This window comes from Cryptomeria japonica, chromosome 7 (assembly GCF_030272615.1).
Source record: "Cryptomeria japonica chromosome 7, Sugi_1.0, whole genome shotgun sequence".
In the NCBI taxonomy this organism is placed as follows: Eukaryota; Viridiplantae; Streptophyta; class Pinopsida; order Cupressales; family Cupressaceae; genus Cryptomeria; species Cryptomeria japonica.
Window position 1 is genome coordinate 124,123,302 of NC_081411.1, and position 21,289 is coordinate 124,144,590.

The 21,289-nt window shown below is 35.3% G+C and overlaps 1 protein-coding gene across 1 annotated transcript; it reads left to right on the forward strand.

The window, feature by feature from the left end:
- The first annotated feature begins 9,348 nt into the window (after positions 1-9,348).
- LOC131056323 (histone H3.3-like) lies at positions 9,349-9,812 on the forward strand. The gene has a single exon (XM_057990675.1). The coding sequence runs from the start codon at positions 9,349-9,351 to the stop codon at positions 9,757-9,759; it is 411 nt and encodes a 136-aa protein (XP_057846658.1). The 3' UTR covers positions 9,760-9,812.
- Positions 9,813-21,289: the final 11,477 nt, after the last annotated feature.

The window sequence follows — 21,289 nt, forward strand, 5'->3', positions numbered from 1 at the left end:
ACTTAAGGTTGTAGATAGGAAAAACTTTAACATCAAACATAGAATAATCAGTCTTGTGTTAGGAAGGGTAAATGAAATAATCAAGGAGACCTGCAAGGCATGGGTTAAGTTCTTTGAAGAGAACCGTGGTTTTTATACTTCACCAGAATAAAAAACATATACTGCAGACATCCCGGTTGAAGGAAAAAGAAAGGGTATTATGGGTACTTCACCCTCAATTTTGAAAAATATTAAGATGGTGGAAATTAATCCCATGGTAGATACAAATATACAGACAAATGTTGAGATATCAACAAATACAGAGAGTGTAAAGGTTGATAATGTAAATGTTTATAATATTGAGGACAACAATCCTATGGATTAGATTGTACACAATGAGGATACAGTTACTAGGGGGGACCAACAGTTACTGAGACTGCACCAATTTGCGAAGCCACCGATGCAAGTGAGGAAGCTACAAAGGATAAATCATTGGAGGAGAAGAAAGAGAAATCTGGCAGGGAACCGGTAGTGAGTCCATCATTGTTGTCAATTGACACCTTGAAGGTTGAAAAGAAAAACATAACCAAGATGAATTCTACTGAACTCATGATGATGGTTGCACAAAAAATGTTGAAGGAGGGATCTATGGATAAAGGGATTATTGATCAGTCTACCACTGTTTTGCATAGACTAGTCTGAGAGTGCAAGTTTGATAGAGAAGCAAGGGCATCTGGTAAGATTAAGACAATCACTCAATACATTTCAAAGGATTTTCAAACCTCATAGCAGATATCAAACCAGCAAGAATGCGACAGGTTCACACAGGAAGAAAGAGGTACATTTGATCAAATGATTTAGTCAGAAAGGAAGGAAATCAATGATAAGTTGAAATTGATAGATAATTCTTTAAAGCAGTGTACAAATATTTATAGAGTATGTTGTAACATAGGTTTACTTCATTTAATTTGGATAAGAAGATTAAGGAATCTTAGGAGAAAATTGCAAGTATAGCCAATTCTTTTGACGGATTGAATTCATTGACTACATCCATTGATGGTCATATTTTGGTTTTGGAAGTCCAAGTTTCTGCTCTTGAGAAAGAAAAATACAAAATCATAAGAAGAGCCAGAAGTCTTAGAGGTTTGGTGAGTCCCTGGTTGGATTCACTTAGTGTACACAAGAAGGAGTGTATAGATATGGCTAGTAAGCCCACATCAGCAGAGTTAAATGAGAACGAGTCATTTTCCCATATGCTAAATGGACTTGTATCTATTTCTGACACTTTCAAATCTAGTTGGGATACTTATCTTTAGATATTGGAGAAGGCATATCCAGATATTTTAAAATTTATTAAGCTTCGGTAAGGTATGTTTGGGATATTCATTGTACATTATCTTTCATTCTTCATCTTGGTTTTTGATCTTTGGTATTTTTTATAGAATTTTTAATGGCATTTATGTCAAAGGGGGAGTGATATAGATGTGAAAAATAAAAGGGAGTTGTATACATTAGGGGGAGTATAAATTGATAACTATGGAAGTATAGATTATTTTGTATTGATGAATATTTAGCTTAGGGGGAGTAGGCTCAATATGAAATCGACTGATGAAACCATGATCATTTTTCACATGAGTATTTCCATCAATGCCTAAGGGGGAAATTTTTGGCAATTGACACTCAATTGGTTGGTTTCACTATGTTGTCATTGATGGAAACATGACAATCTATTTCAACTTCTTGTTTCGGTTCAGTTGTTTACCAACGGGCGCTTCACAGACACATCACTAGAACCAGCACCAGCACCAACACCTATAGGATGGAAGGAATTCTCATTTTACTAACAATGCAAGCCAATATTGTTTAGAATAAGGTTATCAATATTGAGGGCTGACAACTTTTGGATCTAGCATTGACAAATTTTTTTATATTCATGTATTTATGTTATCTAGCAGACATGTATATTAATATTGTAATTATCTTTTTAAGGAGACATAAGGCATGATAAATTGTAAAGGGTATATAGGTCAGTTGGTTAAATCATTTTGTAATATATGGAAATGAGATGGACATAATAATACGATAATGTTATGTAACGTGAAATATATCAGAGAGATCATGTGTGAGGATATCTATGTAAATGGGTTATTTTGGTAAGGGTTTAGGGTTTCACACCGAAAAAGATAGAGCTTAACCAGAACTGTATTAAGGCATAGAAGGTGTTATCTTAGTAGTTCATTCATTTCTCTAGATTGTAGTCTAGATTTGTATGTAGTCAGTGAGGCTCCTTTTGTGATTGAGCAGTGTGCTCTAGGCTGTAAGCCTTCCTACAAGTGCAGACCCCTATATTTTGTAATATCTCTTAATATGGTCAGTGAATTGATATTGTGGGTCAAAAATCTGACCATGGTTTTTCCTCTTTAAGGTTTTCCACATATAACTCTGTGTGTTATGGTATTCATTTATGTGATTGCCTTATTGGTTGCTTTACTTATTTCAATTCAATATGTACCAGTATACCAGTTGGTGTATTCATGTTTTAATAAGGTTAAAATTCATCATTCTGGTAGAACATTGATTCATCCCCCCTCTAAGTGTTCTTGGATTCCAACAAGGTACCCATGTACAAATGCAAAGCAAACCAATACAATGAAATATCTCATAAAGCGAGGAAAGAGAGAAAAACCCAATGGGAAAAAAACCTCCCCCAAAAGAGAGATGAAAAATATACAAGAGAACTCTCATAGAAGTGTGTGAGGAACAAAACCCCATGTGAGGAAAAATCCCCCCCACTAGGAGAAAAGAAGAGAAGCCAAGTAGCCCCCCCTCAATTTAGAATCTACACCAATGATAGAAGATTGAGAATAATGAAGAAACTTCTCCATGAACATTGAATAGTGTTCCTCCCCTTGGGAAGAAACAAAACCAAAGGTGTATCCATGAATTCTCCCCAATCATGAAGGGAAGATGTAGGAAAAAAACTCATGATAAATGAAATCTCTGACAAAATGCTCAAATGTCCCCATATCGATGCTGAAAGATACCCCCTCCAAAGGTGGTGAATTACACCAGACTGCTGAAAAAGGCACTCCAAGAACTAGTGGAGAAGAAAGTAGAACAAGTCCCAAAGACTCACATGTCTCCTCTCAAGATAGAGAGACCTCCTCCAAGTGTTGTACATAGGAATCCACAATCATGTCAACCTCGAAAGAATGGTCATGTAGAGAATGAACAAGAGGGTCAGAGTGTTCCCTCACAACAATTGAATAATGATCATCGTCATCAAAGAGAAGATGAATATCATCAATGATGTCTCCCAAATCTGCAATGTAGGATTCCACAAACAAACCTCCAATTTCTGTCAAGTAATCATTCTAATCAGCTGAAGCTAGAAGACATGAAATATCCTACTACACTGAATCACAAGAAGGCAAAACTATCACACTAGCTACATCATTAGGTGCAATAGGTGATGCGATAGCCAATAGGAGGAGATGAAATACAAGGCTCAAGAACAGGGTCACATGTGAGAATCCCCAAGTTCAAGTACCCAAATTTCTCCTCAAAATCTGAATCATCACAAGAAGTGTGATCATCATGTGTAGAATCATCATGTGAAGAATCATCATATGTGAAATCATCCTCATCAACAAAATCTGAAAAGGAGTATAATCAAGATGCATGATCAACCACCGCAGTCGCAATGATAGCTCTAGTTTCCAAGTCTCTAATGAAAACTTACTCAGCTATGAACTCCACAATTCTCTTAGTTGCCCCATGTGTGATTTGATAGATGGAAAGAGGATTCTTTGTCAAGTGTGGTACACACAACACATCATTGAAGGATTTATCCCCAATGGCAATAGTTCCTTTCTCAATCACATCCATGTGTGAATGATTGCCCATCAAAATTTGCGGCATGGTGCAAGGCTCAAATGTAGAAAACATAGTCTGCGAAGATTCCATATGATGAGAAGCCCCTAGGTCTAGAAGTCATCTCCGTGAATCATGACTTGTAGTAGCACAATGAGCTTTTCCTTTTCTTGTCCCAAAAGAATGAGTTTTACCACTTGTTGAAGCCATGAATGCTTGCCCTTTCCCTTTTAAATGTGAGGAAGTTGAAGTTGATTAATCCTCCTTCTTGTAGGCATTAGGCAAATCAATGTTGCACTTTTTGAGGATGTGTCTGAGCTCATTAATATTCTTAGAATGGAAACGACACTCCTCATGACAAACCCTTTTACAATAGGCACACGTAGGTCTCTCCTTATTTGGTGAATTGTCCTTCTTGGAAGAGGATGAATCTCCTTGTTGTGGAGAAGGTGGTGCTTTGTCCTTAGGCTTTGATTGCTATTTCTTCTTGTTTGAGTTGTCCACTCCTTGATTTCCTTTGTTTCCTTGATATGCCACTAATACTTTAGACTTAGAAGTCTTAAGAATGCACATGCTTATCAACTTAGTTTGTTTCATCATCAACATTTTTCGTGAAAGCATCAAATGTAAACATTGTGTAGCTTGAACCCATTGTTATCTTATGGATTTGGAAACTAGAAACAAATGCTAGATATTCTTGTGGAATCTTGCCCATCAAAGTGAAGATCAATTTAGTATCCTTCTTATCAATGCCACAATTCTTGAGTTGTGCCCTCAACTCTTTTGCCTTGGTGACATAATCTTGTATAGTATCAAATTTCTTGGGATCTAACATGGTGAGATCACTATCAATTTAATATCCCCTAATCTCACCAACTTGACCATACAAGTCTTGAAACTTTTGCCAAGCATCATTAATTGGGGTACATTTATCAATATGAAAGATGAGATCCTTTAATACATACTTTCTTAAGGTACCAATTTCTATTATATTTTTAGTGAGCCAATCCAAGTGAGCAATAGGATCAGCCTTAGAATTAGCAGGAGCAACAATAGTTCCATCAATGTAATGAGTTAATCCTTTTTCTATAAGTTTACTTCATGCATCAATTTTCCAAGTAGCATAATTATGAGGAGTTAAGAAAGGAAACTTAGGAGAAACCATAGCAACAAAAAGGAAGGAACACAAAAGAAAAAAAGCACAAGAGACACTCCCCACAAATTCACTATCAAAGTACCCCCCAACCACAATGATGATTTTGGCACTTTATATGCAGTGCATGTATAATAGGCCACTTGAAAAAAATGGCAAGGTGGACTTCTGATTTTGCTTTACAAATTGACCCAATAGGCTAATAATTACAATGCAAAAGACCAAAATGATAGATCTATGCAATACAAGTCTCAAATCGGTCAAAAAAGATCATATGTTGAAAGTACAATTTCTACTCAAAATCATTGCAAACTAATAAAAAATTATGAAATTAGAAAAAAAATTGTGCACTTTAAAAAATATTGGTACCTGAAAAGGAGTTCGTATGAGCCCAAATAGAGTCCCAGAAGTTGCAAAAATGGGGATTGGACAGGTACAGTCACCAAAAACTAAGATTTTTTGAAATATATGTGCATCAAAATTATAAAATAATGCCACCATAAGAAAGTACAAGAAAAATAGCCCATTTCAAAAAACATTGCACCAAAAAAGTAACAAAATGAGCAAGATATAGCCATTTGAATTTGAAATGCAAAATCAAAAAGCTCAACAGGGTGGCCCTGTCAAATTTTCAAAAAATTGATGAGTTCAGCATATAATAGGAATAAATTTGATGGCCGTATGGCCATCACCAAAACTTCGCCTCCCTATTGGTTGTGCGTTTGTATGGTACAAACGGATGATGTGGATGAATCAGACAAATGCCAAGTTTTGTACGGTTTTCTAAGCTATTAGTGAGGTGGCTAAATGGAAATCTGATGTGGTGATGACTTGGCACTGACATGGAAGACACATGTCAGGTGACAAGGCAGCTGACTATATCGGTCATACGGATGATGTGGCGTCCCAATGTGTTGCTGACTGTGCACTCTGCGTAGAGAAATCCATATGCTGACTGGTCTAATGAGTTACCAGCGTATACTACTTAGTGGACAGTGTCTCCTAGCTCCTAATGGCTGAGTGAAAATAGGCCGCATGGCGGGTGTCGCCTATGGGGGCTCTTGCTTGTGTCTTCTGGCTGACGATGCCGGGAATAACCGGGAAGCGGCAGGGAGTAGGAAGGAAGCGGTAATGGCGGGAGCTCCGGGAAGCCAAAAATATCGAGGAGACCATGGGAAGATGGAAGGAGGTAGGCTTGTGGATCAAATAGCGACGAGGTCACAAGATGACGACCGGAGGATGCAACGGTTTCTGAGAGAGACGACAAACAACCGGAGGATGCAGCGGTCACCCGCAGAATAACATCGAATCTCAGAGGCCAAAGATGGTCGACAAGGACAGTAAATGTCTGGAGGAGGACGCTGATGGAAGTACGATGGCAGGTAGAGGACCTCGCCAAACAGTAAAGTTTTTGCAATAAATGTATAATCCGAGTACGGTGGGCGGGCGGGCGTGACACGACCCCCCAACATTTTTATTTTATTTTTTTAACTTTTAAAATAGATGCGAAATAAATAATGAATATTTAATAAATTATTCACAGAAAAAATTGAATTTTTTTTTAGTTTTATTTTTGCAAAAAATCAAACTGTACAGCATAATAAGCTGATTTTTTCCTCCAAGCCCCAAAATTGATTTTCACCTAATATAGGCGAATTTTATAGTCAAAATTCATGGAAATGGCCACCCGGACGTGATGGTGAGGTTGGATCTGGTCTAGGATGCCTCTAGAAGATGTGTCTCCTTAGATCCACCTCTCGACGTCCTTCAAAATCTCTCCCAAAGACAAATCAATGACGCTCTAATTGCTCTGATACCATGTGAGATTTTGCCAAAATCAAGAGCTCAATGAAAAGTACAAAATAGAGAGACAAAATATAGGACAAGATTAAACAGTATTCTCATCAATAGATAGATCATTAATTGTTCCATACAATGAATTTATGAGCCTGTTTATACGAGCAAGGCTAATGGATATGTGAGCACACTCATGTGGCTCAATAAGAAAAGAATGGTAGGTAGGGATAAGTAGGAGTAGGTAAGAGAAACAATATAATATTCCACATGAGGTGGATCACCCAGGGAAGGTGGAATTATCACTCCACAATAAGTGGATATGATAAAGTAACAACAAGATCACACCATAAAAGGTGGAAATTCTCCTACATACACACTCCCAATGTAGCACATCTCCCTAAGTGTCTCATATGCAAACTATAATAAAATGAATTATCCTAATTAAACTTAAGTAAGATGTAATAACATCCAACATAAATAATTAATTACACCAACACAGATGATTCTTTGACTAAGACATGTCTCATAAAAGCTAACATATAGAAAAGGCTTCAAGATTAAATAGGCAATTATCTTATTAGTCATGCTCGCCTATTTATTGATAACTTGTCTAATAGGGTTACTGTGATTGCCGAGTGGATGCTTTACCAAAATATACCTACTCTATAGAGGTGCCCGGGTTTAGGTTACAAAGTTGACAATACACAGAGGTGCTACGGTTTGGGTTAAAAGGGTGACAATCTACACAGTTGTCTATCTTGATTATAGGATTCATAGGAGGGTAAACATAAAATATTTAAGATAAAAATATGAACATACTTGAGGGTAAGAAGGCTATGACAAATAGATTTGAAACTATAAAGGTGTCAGTTGTATTCTCATACCTTGGAATAGACAAGTCCATGGCATAATGAATATAGCATGTACGTCTAGAGACTGGTATATTTTAAGAAAAGTTAAACACAAAAAGATGTATAAGGAACTATCGTCGTTATCATTTTTATGATTAAATAAGTGAAAGCAGTGTGTAAAGTGGCCTCTTACCATCCCAATGGTGTAACAGGTCTCCATGTTCCCGGCATCTGCACATCTTTTCGTGAAAGGAATGTTCGGTGAAGTGCATAAGCATTCTTGAGAGGCACAACGCAACACTGTTGGCTGCATGCCTAACATGTTAAACTTCTTGTACCTGCATAAATAAAATGAAAAAATCTCTGTAAAGTGACAAAAATTTCTTAATATTTATGACAAATTCAAAATAAAGACAAAATTCTAACAGCAGAAGTGCATTAATAAAATCTCTAAAATAGTATGAAGTGGAGCTGATTTTAGACAAAATGTAGGTAACCAGTTTATCAGGAATGTGTTCAAAATGATTGATTGCAAGTTTGAACTCATGAACATTTTTTAAGAGCACAAGTTTACAAGTTGAACTCATGAACACTTGTTCAAGAGCATAAGTTCTCCACCATTAGACTAACTCACACTCTATAGGTTGTATTAAATAAAAAAAGAGAAATACAAAGAAAATGAGGTAGGTTAATAAATAGCCAAATGAAACCTAAATATAGACGTCTTATATAAAGTACTATACAATCATAAATAAGGTTGAAAACCAGAGTTAACAAATATTTATCTTATTAAAGATTGATGATATCCCAAAATACCTAAAATTTAATGCAAGTGACTTTTGAATGGATAAGTCTCCACATCTTAAGGTTTGCAAAATATATTAGTGGTCATAACTTCTTCTTGGACTACTCTTCGAAGAAAATTCCGCATTTAACGGCCATGCGATTAAAAAAAATAGTAGCTACAATGTTAGGAGAATTTCTAGAAACAATCTTCACGTGACTCATATTTAATACATGATTTTTTCAAAGTTTTATTTTATTATATGTAAAGACATTATACAATGACATCAAGAATCTTATGTTATTATCCACCTACATAGAAATTAAAACACAGGGAATGTATATTTTTTTACATGTATCTAGCATACTTATATTTTGAAAAATAGTGATGGTTATCATAAATTAAAGACAAATGAGTCCAAAATATAGACATATATAAGGATAACAATACATCCATAAAGATCGTTGGAACCACAGTTAAAATTCAATGAGCACGACTTTCAATACACGTCTTCACATTTTAGAGTTCACAAAATATATTAGTAGTTACAACCTCTCTTGGGATAACTCTTAAAATCAAATTACACATTTAAAAGTTATGCTACAATGTTTAGAAGATTCCTAGAAACACTCTTCACGTGACTCATAATTAATACAATAAAAATAATTTTCCCAACATTTAGTTAAGCCGAATTTGGCGGAGCCGCGTACCCTACAACTGCAGAACGAAGCTACTCGAGAAGAGAGAAATATCAAACGGATGCCTATTTAAGAGGGACAGATACATTCGATCTGAACATAGTCATTTGAAGAACGCGTCTACAGTTATACAAACAGTCGATGTAACTATTTCTGCCGAGTTCTGTTCTCAATCTGCTATAATAGCTACAGCCGCCTTTTGAATAGGTGAAAATGGCCCGTTCAAAGCAGACAGCAAGGATGTCAACCGGGGTACAGGCTTCCTGCAACCAATTGCCAATAAAAGTAACTGCACCAGATCTGCCACCCACAGGTGGAGTGAAGAAACCCCACAGGTTCAGGCCTGGCAGAGTTGCCCTCCATAAGATCCGGAAATGCGAGAAGAGCACTGAACTCCTCATAAGAAATTTCCGCTTCCGGAGGTTCATCCGGGAGATTGCTCAGGACTTTAAAACCGATCTGCACCTCCAAAGCTCCGTCATTGCTGCACTGCAAGAGGCATTGGAGGCATACCTGATGCGGCTCTTTGAAGACTCCACTCTCTGTGCCATCCATGCCAAGAGAGTTATCATCACCCGGAAGGATATTAAGCTTGCTCGCCGCATCCGAGGCGAAAGAGCATGATTATCCAAAGATTTTTAATTTCAGTTATCCCAGTACCATGTAGTAGTTTTGTTTCTTTGGGTTATAGTTTTTTCAGTTTTCTTTTTCAGTTAGCCTTCCCACTCATTGACTTAAATGGCATGGCCCTTCCTGGGTCTCTCCTATCAATACATAAAGAGTCCTTGCGCTTTAGGGTTCGAGTCGTTTATGTTGCAATTAGTCTACGCTGCAAAAGTGGGGGAAAACCTAACAATAGTAGCGGTGGGTTGTCTTGTTTCCCCGCGACAGATTCAGACAGTCTGCCTTTCATACATTTGAAGGAGAATGTGTTTTTTAAATTAGACTCGGATGGGATCCTGAGAGCGTATATGTCTATGATTCCACATCTTGCATGGATGTCTAATAGAGCATTTCTAACTTTAGAGTCTGACAAAACTCCCCATACCATTATGCTTGCATGCATGTTTACCAGAGCATTTCTAACTTTTAGCATTTGGCTTTATACCAGCCAATTGCATTTGTTTCAATGTTTTGAAAGCCTTTTCAATAAATCCATTTTCTGCAAATCTTGCAATCGTTACATTTGATGGGATGGGATGACATCCATAGGCTGTATTTTTAATTACCAGACTTCGACATTATGTATGTTTGGAAGATTGTTCAGTTATCATTGCCATTCTTTAATGTTCTTTTGAATACTCATATGCAAAGGCAATAACCTGTGTACAGCCATTTAATATAAATGGTAAGTCTATTGATGGTATGTTTGTCATATAAAGCAGCTGCTTATTTCTTACATTTCTTTTTGATGATTGGAAACTTCACTTAAATATAACGATAAGAAAAGACAGTACTAATGTTTGTTACTCCATATTGCTTGAATATAGTTTTCTTTTATTGCTTGTATATAGTTTTCTTATATTGCTTGTGTGATTTGAATATTATATCAGTTGAAATTTGCTACCCCATAGAATTATGGAACATCTTCACATTTCTGATAAACTAAAAAATGACAATGAGATATTTGTGTGGTGTGAATATTCTTGCACTTAGCAAAATTGGCCATGGAATAGATTGGTCAGGTAAAAGGTTTAGCCAAACACCGATAAAATTATTTTAATAAATACATCATTTTTCTTAACATGGTCATACATCTTAAAATATTTTATAAAATGTAAGTTAAGCTATTATTAGTTCCTGCATGAGGAAACTATAGTGGAGGCTTTCTCCTCTAAGTGGTGATTAAACTCACTAAAAGCAACCAATCAATAACAGCTCTTTTTCAAATATTTCTTCTTTTCCATAAGTTCACATTTTAAAATTGCACATTTTTTACCTGAAATATCAAGGGCAAGTTTTTTGGCGCCTGCAGAGTGGAGAGTGGAGTTTGTGGCGGTTTGGAGAGGGCTGCTCGGATTTCGAAGAGAGAGAACGCACGATTGCAGAGGCACGCACGACTTCAGAGGAGTCTAGCGAAGCAGGGCTGCAGGTAACATTTGGCTGTTACGGTTATAGCTGTCTCTGCATGTTGGTTTAAAGCGGAAGATTGGGAAGATTGGGCATAGGGTGGAGCGTCGGCCCTAATTAAAAATGGGGCAAAACCTTTTCAAAATGCAACGGTGGTTAGCAGAGATTGTGCTGATTACTAGGGACGCACCAAATCTGAAATTCAGAGCAATAGTTGTAACTTCCTGGTATTGGATCAGCTATCAAATTTGTTTGTTCACTTTATGTAACGGTGCTTCTTATGTGAATATTTGAGATGAAGACCCTCCTAGCACGTTATAAAGGTCGTGTAGAGTTTACTGAGGGCACACCTTTGAATATGCTGCTGGAAGGAAGCTGGGATGCTACCAAAGCTTCTGAAACCAACTGGATTGACGGGTTCAGCAATTGGAACCGGCTATGGCTCTCCGAAGGTATGCTATCTGAATTATTTACCAGTCTCTCAAGTAGAATAGTATAACCTCAATTATACTATTTACAATGATTTACTGAAAGATTACTTATAAAAATTCAGTTCTCCCTGAACTTTATTTATAAGGAAATCCGTATATGATATAGGGAGGGCACATGTAAAGCCTTGTCATTATCCCTTAGTTAATCTCACAAAAAAAAGCGAATAACTCTACAGTTGCGCAAATTTCCAGCCAAAAGTATTGTATGGGACAGTGTATAAGCACTCAGAGTTTTATGGAATGTCCTCCAAGATCTCCATTGAATCTGCACATTACACGATTGAAAACTTGTGCAACATTAGTGAATTCCCTAAACAATAAGAGATCTGTTTACATTACTTTTGGGATCATATATTGTGCACATTATCCAATTTAATATGTTTTACTTAAGCTAGCTCCACACAGAAGCATTAATTCTACCAGCCAGTCTTATAAACTACCATTGAATTCTTTCTTTCATCTTACCAACTAACAAAACTCATAATAAGCTATAACCCCGCATGCACGTCCGCTCTTGTAACACACAGTGGATCCACATTTTCAGTCACTTCTGAGTTTTGTTAGCTCATCAAGGAATTTTCAATTATAAATTCAAAATGCGATTATTGTCCAGGCCTTCCTTCCTTAACTCATCTACGCTGGTAGAATAAGTGCTTCTGTGTGGAGTTCAGGTGGAACATGTTAGACTGGATAATGTGCAGAAGATATGATCCCAAAAAACAATCTAAACAGACCTTTTTTAGGGTGTTTATTATAGATGGAATCATGGAACAAAGATATGTACTGTTAGAGCAATAGTGAGAAATCCAAAGTATGTTTTATATTATCTATTATGTTTGCCTGTACTTGTTCTTCTTTACTGTATCTTAATTTATTTATCAAAGGATTGTTTTTATCAGAACCCAGCTTGAAATAACATTCTTGAAAGTTGTTGACTGGTTTGGTAGACCTATAATATTCTTAAATGTGTATTTGTCCTATGTCAAGGTTGTGTTTGCAGGTTTTTTGAGTTGTAGGAGCAAATAATTACTCAGTAATAGATTTTACTTTACCTTTTGAACAAAGAAAGATTTGGTGATTCCAGACATCTTGTTTGTTTATATTCCTTTAGAATGGTATACTGCTATATATTATCTAGTCAAATGAGTTCTTACAGCTCATCAAAGATGGAATGTAATAGATATAAGATATATGTACCAGTCTCTCATGTGGAATAGTATAACCTTAATTATACAATTTGTAATGATTTATAGAAAGATTACTTAGTTTTTGTATAGGGTAACTGTGTACAAGATTATTGTTGCCTAATGTTTGGAGCTCTTCATATTGGAAATAAACAAATGCAAAGATCTGAAATGGGCATCACAACAGGATCACGAATATTTAATTCTATAATCTAAAATCGGGATATAGCCACAATAATCTGTGAGATGCAGAGAGAGGTAGGGCTTAGCTCAAGTATGAGGAAATAAAGAGGAATGTTGGTATAAGCAGGACATTATCGAGGTACTCTGCATATTTACAGTTTAGCCCTATTTAATTACAGTAGCCACAATAATCTGTCAGATGCAGAGAGAGGTAGGGCTTAGCTCAAGTATGAGGAAATAAAGAGGAATGTTGGTATAAGCAGGACATTATCGAGGTACTCTGCATATTTACAATTTAGCCCTATTTAATTACAGTCTTTTGTAGAGAAGATGGAAACAAACATCTTTCAACATAGGATAGATGATGTAGGAGATGAAATTGAGATTGTGTGTCCGGAAGCCATTCATTTTCAGCTACTCGCTCTGTATTTCTGTGGTGAATTGGTTTGCCAAATTACACTTTAGTGCTTCTAAATTTTTACATATCTCCATTTCAGCTGCCATGTCAAAAGGCTACCAACCTTTTTGAAAAATTTGTTCAAGTCTCTATTGGGTGTCTCTACCATTGTATCTAAACGCTGGGTGGAGCAATATTCAAATGGTCTTAAGTAGGAAGTAATTCCAATGATATCGCCTCCTTTCTTTCATGGAGAAGGGTTTCTTTTCCAAGAGGCCAGTCATTGCTTCAAATTTTCAACTTGACTGTTCTAGCTATTCAATGTGAAGCAGCTGGATGCATGCCATTTATTCTAGCTTTAGTCTGTGCAATACTAAGGTGGAAAAGATGTTGTTCTACCTTTAGCCTACCCTGCTTTAAATATATTTCTTTTGGAAAATTAATAAAATTCACCATTTGATATCGTCAAAAGTGGGATAATGAAGAGGAAAACAATGTAGATGGATTGAATTATTAATGCCAACATTGACAGATTGGCATTTGCATATTTTCAACTGCTTTGATACATTGCATGACTATTTTCTTGTACTTTGTATCATTTAGGGTTTGATATGTGTGATGTTTCAAATACTAGGGTTAGATTTCTATCTCTATAATCAACAACTATCCTTTAATATGCATATTTTTTGCCCTTTTGAGCAGGCTACAAAGGTGGTTTGCAGTAAACTTCATTTTATCCTATTTGGTCTTGATATTCTTATGGATGATGCAAGGGAAGTAGTTATGTATCCAAAAGGGCACCGGATTTTGTCTTTGAATATTGGCTTAGTTATTGATGAAGACCTTTGGGTTGCAGAGGAAGTTTCTAAATTTTGACACCGAGCTACTTTGTTTTGTTAGAAGTAGATACCCAAGTATGTATATTGCATAGGTTCAAAGAAAAAAGACTCCATACAAGAAAGAAAACTCTTAGAAGAAATTAAGAAGAAATCATCTCTTAAAATAACAATACCATGTTCTTGAGGTTTTGGATTGCTCACAAGGTCATGATATAGAGTTGAACATCAGAGCAAGATACACAAGATAATTTCTTCCAGTTATGAGAATAATCAATCACTAAGTGACTCCTCTTTTCACAAAAATATTTCTAATACAAGGCTACAACACCTACTTTCATTGGAAATGGAGGAAGCAATAGATATTGCAACAAGTTGGCCACCACAACAAAAGTGGAAGAAACCTAATCTGTTAGTCCTAGAACAAAGGGCAAGTGCCATAATGGAAAACTTGTGCTCCAGAACCATGTTAGTTATTGAGCTAAATATGCCACAAATTTTGTTGTGTATTTTAAAAAAGTGGCCTATTAACCTTTTCTATTTCATTAGCCATCTTAGAATGTTATAGTGATATATTATATTATAGTGATATATTATATTGGATTACTTAGATATATTTGGATGTGTTTCATTGATTGTATCTCTTTTGTGAAACATGTTCGAGTATCATAATTTCATCTTTTTTATGTTATTTCTCATATTCTTTTTTATGTTATTGCTCCTATTCTTTCATTCAACAAGATAGATTTACAAAAATGTCTCAATTTTTATAGATTTAGTCTGTATGAAACAAGTTTGATATCTTCCATAGGCAGAAGTTTATAATTGTGTATTCTATTAGCCATACGTCTACAATAGATGCTAACACAACAACAATACCAAAACTATTTTTTCTGCCAAGTTTTGGCAGGAACTTCACTGCTTTGCAGCTCTTGTTTCATATAAGTAATTAAGCAAGGAAATATGTGGTAAGAAAAACATACAATTTAAATCAATTATTAAAATGAATTAGAAAACTATTTCAATAGCAAGTGTGAGAAAAATAAGAAAATAGTTTGATAATTGATTATAATATATATATCCCATGTTTTTATTTACAAATTACTATTCTGTAATACATAAGTAATAATGGAAGTGATTTATTTCCATTAACAATATAATAACAATTCTAATGAATTCTAAGGCATGAATTAGTTAAAATGTTATAATTATATAATGAAAAAATAGTAATAAATGTTTATATTCTATTATGTATCAAAACTAATATTATTGTTCAAATTTATTGAAATATTTTTCAAGGTGAACAATAACTATAACTTTCATTTACAAAGGTAATATTTTTGCACAGGCAATAAAACTATTCTACGAGTGTAATTAAGTCTCTATTAATGGTAGTTTTCTACTTGTGCATCAATATATTTTTTTCTACATCCAAAGAAGATTATAATCACTTAAGAGAGATTAAAATCCCCCCAATATGACTTAAAAGTAAAATTCTATTATGATTCATACATGGTCTTCTAGATTTTCATAGGTTAATATTTGTTAAGTATTGCACCAAATGTTATTTGCAAAGGATTCAAACAAAAGTATGTAATACCTCCATTTAGTGGACTATCCCTTCGTGTCTTTGGCCGGTGGTTAGTTGGTTTTTGGTTTTTGATATGTTTCTGGTCTTTGTTTGGTTATCTAGTGATTTCTAGCATGTTTTGGTATCTTATGTTTTCTGATTGGGTGTGCATTGATCATGCACCCCCGGTGTTATTGTTTATTAAATATGTAAAGGTTCAGATTTATCATTGTTTTATTGATCAAAAATTCATCTTGTTTTTTCTTTAGAGAGAAACAGTAAGTTCATATCCAGATTTATAACGTCAAGCACGTGGAAGATGTTCCATATAGAAATAAAAAATTAAACTTTGGTTCTACCTTTCCTTTTCCTAAATGTTTGCTTTTATCTAACTTGTGAAGTAGCATATAATCATAAAACAATTTAGGCTTATGATTTTATTATAATCTTGGATATATAATAGTTTTGGTTGCATCGATTATGCATTCTAGCTTCTACTATAATGTTTCAGTTTAAAAGAAAAGAAAATGTGTTGGATGTCAACATTTTGGGTCTCAGGGTAAATTAAAAAATAAGTTATTCTGGGTGAAGTTCTGTTTGAGTCTTACATGAGAGGTATTCTTTTATTGTAAATTTTGTTGCCTAAATATATTTCCAATTAAATCAAACATATTTAATATGTATTGAAAATAATAACAAATAATTCTCTACTTATAACAATAAGGAAGGCACGCAGCGGAGTGGGAATGAGGGTTTCTAAACGTAGCAGTGAAGAAGATGAAGATTTGGGTGAAGATGCAAATGATCATGATGTGGATGGAGTCAAGGCTCTAGATGATGGCTCTTCTATGATCTTGTTTTCTACCATGGTTTACGTAGTCCTCTTTTGGACCCATGTTGTGGGCAGCCCCCTTATTTTTGGTGTTTTATGTTGTTCAAGCGGACTTCTTTTAGTTTTGTTGCAGCATTTTTGGTTCATGTCATTTTTTATCGTGGTGTTGGTCCTGTTGTGTGCTACATGAACGGAGTTGTTTGTTTCTTCCTTGTGGTTGTGGGCCTTGCTTTGCCTTGTTTTCAAGCAATTGATGGTGGGGCTTTCTTCGTTATGGTTGCTATGTGGCGGTTTGGGGTCAAGGTCTTGGACTTGTTTAGCTGGAGGGAGTTGTTCTTCATGCTTTGTGTGTGTCTAGCTCTCCTTCTATCAATCATTTCATTGGCAGTTCTCGATTTGACCATTGGTATGATTTAGATTTTTTTAGCTTGGCCTTTTTGGGAGTTGTGGGGGCCTGTCTTTTAACCCCTGTTATTTTGAGGGCTTCACCTTTCAGGGTATGTGTTGGACCTTCTTTCTGTTTATGTTTTTTTTTGGTCTCTCTATTTCTTGGATTATGTTTATGTATGTTGATACCCTTTGGTTGATGATTTTTGTTGCTCAGTCCTTATTCCTTCTTTTCTTGATTCCCTAGAGTTGAAGTCATTTATTCTTGAGGTGGGGTAATTTTTTGTGTCCATGCTTAAGGTTTGTCTCCTTGTTATGTCTTATTTCTATTCTATTGGTCCTATAGAGGTGGTGGCGTTCCCTATGGAGGTGGTGATATGTTGTGGGGAAGAGGTTGTTCAAAGTGTGTTGGTGGTTGTTCTCTACCTTGGATGCTCAATTTTGGAGAAGGCTTGGGTGTGGTTTCTCTTTTTCATGGTTTCTTCCTCTACTATTCCTATTGAGGTGGGATCCTCTTCTATTGAGGTGGACAAGAGATCTTTAGAAAAGGTGATTTTCTACTCTTTAGAAGCCTTTATTTCTTGGTGGAGGATGTTAGTGGGTTTCATGGTTAAACCCTTTATAATCATGTTATGGGAGCCTTTCTAGAACTAATATTTCAGGTTAAGGGAACCTTGCAAAACCCTTATGTCTTGTGTTGTTGACATCTTTTGTCTAAGGGACTAGGCTTGATGAGAGGCTTTTCCTATTATTAGATATCTTGTTGATGGTTGGTTGAGTTGTTGTTAATCATTAATTATATCTTCTTGTGGTTTTTTACTTGTGTGTTTTGGATTCCTATTAATTCTAGAGGGTTTTGGGTTCCTTCAAAACCTATTTTAAGGGGTTTTGGGTCCCCTCAAAACTTGTTTGACCCTTAATCAAAAACTTATTTAATATGTATCTTTTAAATAATCATTATTTTATCTATGTTGAATTGATATGATAGTTATTAGGCTTATGATCGAATATCAACACTAACCTTAATCTTATCTATATGAAATATGATTAAATTGTAATACTAAATCAAGTCCTTGTTCAACCCTAACCCTAATCCTAACACTAATTCTAATTGAATCCTAACCCTAAACCCAAGAATATTCCTAGAATGGTAGCCCTAATTATAGCCTAATATCAACCCTAACCTAACCTTGACCCTAACCCTAATGTAATGGTAATTGAATATTAACAAAAGTCTTACTCTAAAACTATCCTTAGTATCAATTAAAACCTCTCCTAAATTTGAATTCTAGCCTAGAATAGCCCTAGGCCTAAATCCAACCTAATTGAACCATAACCCTAATTGAATGTTTACACTAATGTAAACCATAGTAATCTGATTTGAATCCTAATACAAACACTAAACATAGCTAATCCCTAATTGAATTATAATACTAACCCTAATTTTAATAAAACCATGACACTAATTCCAATTAAACCTTAACCCCAGACATTATCCTTAAATAGTAACCCTAATCATAGCCTAATCTTGAACCTAAACTAATCCTAGTTGTACTCTGACCATAATGTAAACTTAAACCTAATCCTAACCATATTTGAATCCTAACTTTAATGTTGTAAATTACATTGTCTCAAAGATAGGAAAAATGTAGACACCTAAATAATGTCCTGAATTAAATATATATTTATTATTTATTTAATTATTTTACCATTATTTATATATTAATTAAATAAATATTTTTATTTATTTATTCAATTTTCTTATCCTTTAATAGAATCAATTAAATAAATACTTTTATTTAATTAATTAATTTAGTAGCCTTTTATTTAATATAGTTCTAAATATATTAAACTCGGAGAGGTCCAAACCCTTAAATAACCATAAAACTAGTGAGCAACAAAAACCAATGGCTCGCGAGGGGTGAGGGCCCAATACTAGAAAGTGTACTATAAAAAAGGAACAAATCAAAAGCATGAAACAATGGCCTACCTGGTGTGAGAAAACACTAGCTTCCTTTCCTAGCACATTTCTTTACCTTTCTCTGAAAAGGAGAGCTTTCTATTCATACCTTTCCTAAAGGAGATGGTTGAGGAGTCTAGTGTAGACTTCACCTTCTAGACATAGACTCTTCTAGCCCTATACTAGTGGATGGCTCCAAATGGTTCCTCTTCTTAACACACCTCCTTGCAATTTTATCTTGTATATCTTGGAAAGAAACATAATTCTTCTTCTCCATCTTTATGTTCTAAGAAAGCATATTGTCCATTTTCCTCTTCAAGGAGTCTTGATTGTCATGCAGTGCCTCCACCATATCTACCCAATCCTTTCTGTCATTACCATGGGTAACTTTATCACTAATTTGTTTCACAGATTGTTCCAACCCTTTTCACTTATCAACCATAGCAGGAAATTTACCTTCCATCACATGAGTACCTTGTTCCTTGTTGTCCATATCCCAACTCAAGACTTTGGCATCTACTTTAACAAGGGCTTCAATTCTATTTATTTTCTTTTTTACCACCTCAAATGATCCTCGAAGCCAATGAATTTTAGGTTCATGCTTATTGAATCCCTTATAGAGTTAATTTACTTTGGCCTCAAAGAGGGAAAAATTCCTCCTTAAATAAAGCTCTTTGAGGAGAATAATGAGAAGAGTTGGGAGCATGAGGGAAGGGAGGTCAAGTAGGATTTCTCATTGAGTTATTGGAGGTCCAATCAAACTTTGTCGACCAAAAATAAGTCACTTTCTCTTAAACTTGTTCAATAATAATCATCTTTCTTACAAAGCATTCATCAATATAGCACCAAGGATTTCTTGATTTAGTAATCTAAGAAACATTAACCTTGGTGGGATTTTTTTGGGGAATAAGGGAAGCATTAGAATCAATTGATTTGATTGGTAACTCAAGATAGAGGCCCGAGCTGGAAATATTTATGGTAGGGCTTCTTGTTAGGGTTAGAAGTAGATGCAAATTATAAAGGCACAAAATGAGACCTTGGTGCAAGGGGAGAGAACCTTTAGACTTGGCGAGCACAATAGATTGTGATATGGAGGATAAAATCTCAAAGGGAAAGTTCATCTTAGCTCCGTACCTTAAGTGATTGAGCGTTGAGAACACTTGGGAGTGAAAATGCTTAAAGTCCTCATCTAGGGTGTCAAAATTCATCAAGAGCAATGTAAACTCTTTCTAGATACTCGACAAGTCATCCCTTTTCAAATTGTCTTGGAGATGGGCCACACTCTTTCCTAATCCTAGAAATATTTTGAAGTCCTTGTAGTTTCCTTTGTGCTTTTTTGGTAAAGGACGTTCCACCCACAACCAATCCAGTGGCAACAACAATAGTCTCCACTGAAAATGTAAACTTCACCTTCCCCACGTAAACCTCACCATTCTTCTAGGACTATATAAAAAAAAAATTATAGCAAAGAATTCCCTCATACCTTCCACATAGTTATCAAGATTACCCTCCACTACTTTTTCCTGGAAGGCCTCATTTTCTTTGAATTTCTCAAGCTATCAGGTTCTATTTAAATTAAATCACCTCCCATAGTAACTACAGTAAAACCAGAACTAGAGGTTGAGGCTAGATAAGAAAAAGCAGGATTAAAAAAAACAATTAAGAGTGCTATTAACAATGTCACTTTCTACTCCTTTTAAAAATAAAGTCCACTTTACGATATGATTGAAGTCTTTCGTGGATAGTATACAAATCAAATCAAGGATTTTCAAATCTTTAGGACTTATAGATTTTATATCCTTATTAACCATGGCATGAACATCTGCAGGAAATTCATGTTGATCCATCCTGAATTTAATTACCTCAGAGAAAGGACCTAGGGTGGCTAACCTATTCCCAATCCTATTTCCTTCTCTAAGGATTTGTTAAAATATCACATGGTCCAATGTAGAAGTGATACCTTTCCATCTTGAAATGATATCTGCCACCTGTCATCTTGGTCTAGTTGTGCTTTGTAATATCATAATAAAATTCATATAATCACCTTCTATGATTAACTTTTGTCCTTTATTTTTGGAAATAGAGATCCCATTAAAAATCACCATCACCTTAGCCATGCTAGAGGTTTGGGTACTGAGATTAGCCACATAGGTTGCCACCACTTTTCCATCCAAGTTTCTAATGACACCACCCCCTCCCATATGACTCGTGTTCCCTTTACAGGGCACATCGCAATTTAATTTC

Coding starts and splice junctions, on each gene's coding strand:
- LOC131056323 (XM_057990675.1), top strand. CDS start 9,349: ATGGCCCGTTCAAAGCAGACAGCAAGGATGTCAACCGGGGTACAGGCT.